We start from the raw sequence: 1631 nt of genomic DNA on the forward strand, positions 1-1631 counted from the left end.
AACATATTTTTCGATGTTAATTCGAGATATCGATAAATATGAACGTAAAATCCTTGGAATTGCGTGGAGAAAGGTGAGATGCACTTTCACAGAAAGATTCTGTAGGACTGAGAGGAAATTTCCATAAAAGTTCGTCGTAAAAAGCGAATCTGAATGTTGAGTGATAGTTAAATATGAAATATTGTTTTAATAGTCTGAATGGCTTTCCCCTCCGAGGAGGAATCGCTGTCAACGGAAATGAGAGATGAGATCAGAGCCGAAAATATCAAAAGAAAGCGGTTGCGATGGGAAAGTCATGCATCCGCAGGATTGACTTTCGATCTATCTAATTATATTTTCAAATTATTCTGTTGCAGAGAGAAAATGTGGGTTATATTCTTGATAGGTCTCTTGACGCAGGGTCTAGCGACCCAAGTCTCTTACGGCTCGAAGACCTCATCAGGATCATCGAGCGAGCCAAAAACTCAGTGGTCCTGGCAGGAACCAACGGCTGCAGCTAGTGAAGATGATGTTTCCTTTCACCCAACCACTTTTACAGGGAATTCAAATATTCAATCCGGAGCCAGTGGAGTCGCCCATGCGATTCACGAATCCCAGCAATCGGTAATTCATTGAAAAAATAATAAATTACGAAGGGACGAACCTCAGAAGATTCAAAATAACCGATGAATTTAATCCAGGTTGCCCAAGTAGTCGATGATATTCTGGTTTCCCATCGACAGGGACGAAATCTCCCAGGATACGACGACCTGTACGCAGACTCAGAGGTAAAGAATATTCTCCAGACAGGCAATGACACGATAGCCCGTTCCTACATTCAGGACAAGCTCTGCTCCCTCGGCCTGATGAACGTGAGTATCTCCAATTACCGAATAATTATTTGCTAATTAGCCTCTGTCCTCACGATTCCATCGAATCCGATTCCAGTGCGAAAACCTGGAAGGCAGACGTCCGTACTACTCTCCTCACCGTGACATCTACCCCCAGGAGATCATCTACGCGCAGCCGGTCACTATAAAACCAGTGGGACGTCCCCTCCCCGCAATTCCAGTTAGAAAACCCGTGGGCTACGGTCCCCCAAAGCCAGTGCCTGTCCCCCCAGGTTTCCACTCAGGCCCCCCAGGTCACACATTCTCTGGACCACCGCCGTCCTTCTCAGGTCCACTCTCCAGCTTCCCAGGACCCTATCCCGCTTACAAAAAGCCCCCGTCCTTCCACAGCAACAAACCGATCTACGAGGACACAGGACTCGACGGAGAGTATGACTTCATCCCCGAGAACAAACACGACTTCCTCGAGAAGAAACAATTGATCCACCCGAGTGCAGGTGTTCAGCAGCACGTACACCATCACTATCATCACGGTGATGAAAAAATTCCATCAGTGATCACTGGAACCTCAGGACTGGCTGGACCAATCCTGGGTCCTGGGCCAGTTGCTGGACCCTACGGTTATGGCAATGGTGGGACTTACGGACAGAATTACAACGACTTTGAGGGGTACAAGAAAGCGTTCAAAATAAAGGAAACCGCTGGCAACAATCTCGACAACGCAGATGGCACTTCCAGTTACGCCAATAAATTTCCGGTTTACGAGAAGCCGAAGAGGGACTCCTTCAACGGAAAAGGATT

The 1631-nt window shown here is 47.2% G+C and overlaps 1 protein-coding gene across 1 annotated transcript in view; it reads left to right on the forward strand.

Moving 5' to 3' along the window:
* Positions 1-1631, forward strand: part of LOC105267580 (uncharacterized) — a gene marked incomplete at its 3' end in the record, with an annotated part of 11160 nt that overhangs the window by 1324 nt on the left and 8205 nt on the right. Inside the window, 3 exon segments of the mRNA XM_011306529.1 lie at positions 357-603; positions 681-851; positions 928-1631. Coding sequence (XP_011304831.1) covers positions 364-603; positions 681-851; positions 928-1631 — 1115 coding nt within the window.

This window comes from Fopius arisanus, unplaced genomic scaffold, assembly GCF_000806365.1.
Source record: "Fopius arisanus strain USDA-PBARC FA_bdor unplaced genomic scaffold, ASM80636v1 scaffold00048, whole genome shotgun sequence".
Lineage (NCBI taxonomy): Eukaryota > Metazoa > Arthropoda > Insecta > Hymenoptera > Braconidae > Fopius > Fopius arisanus.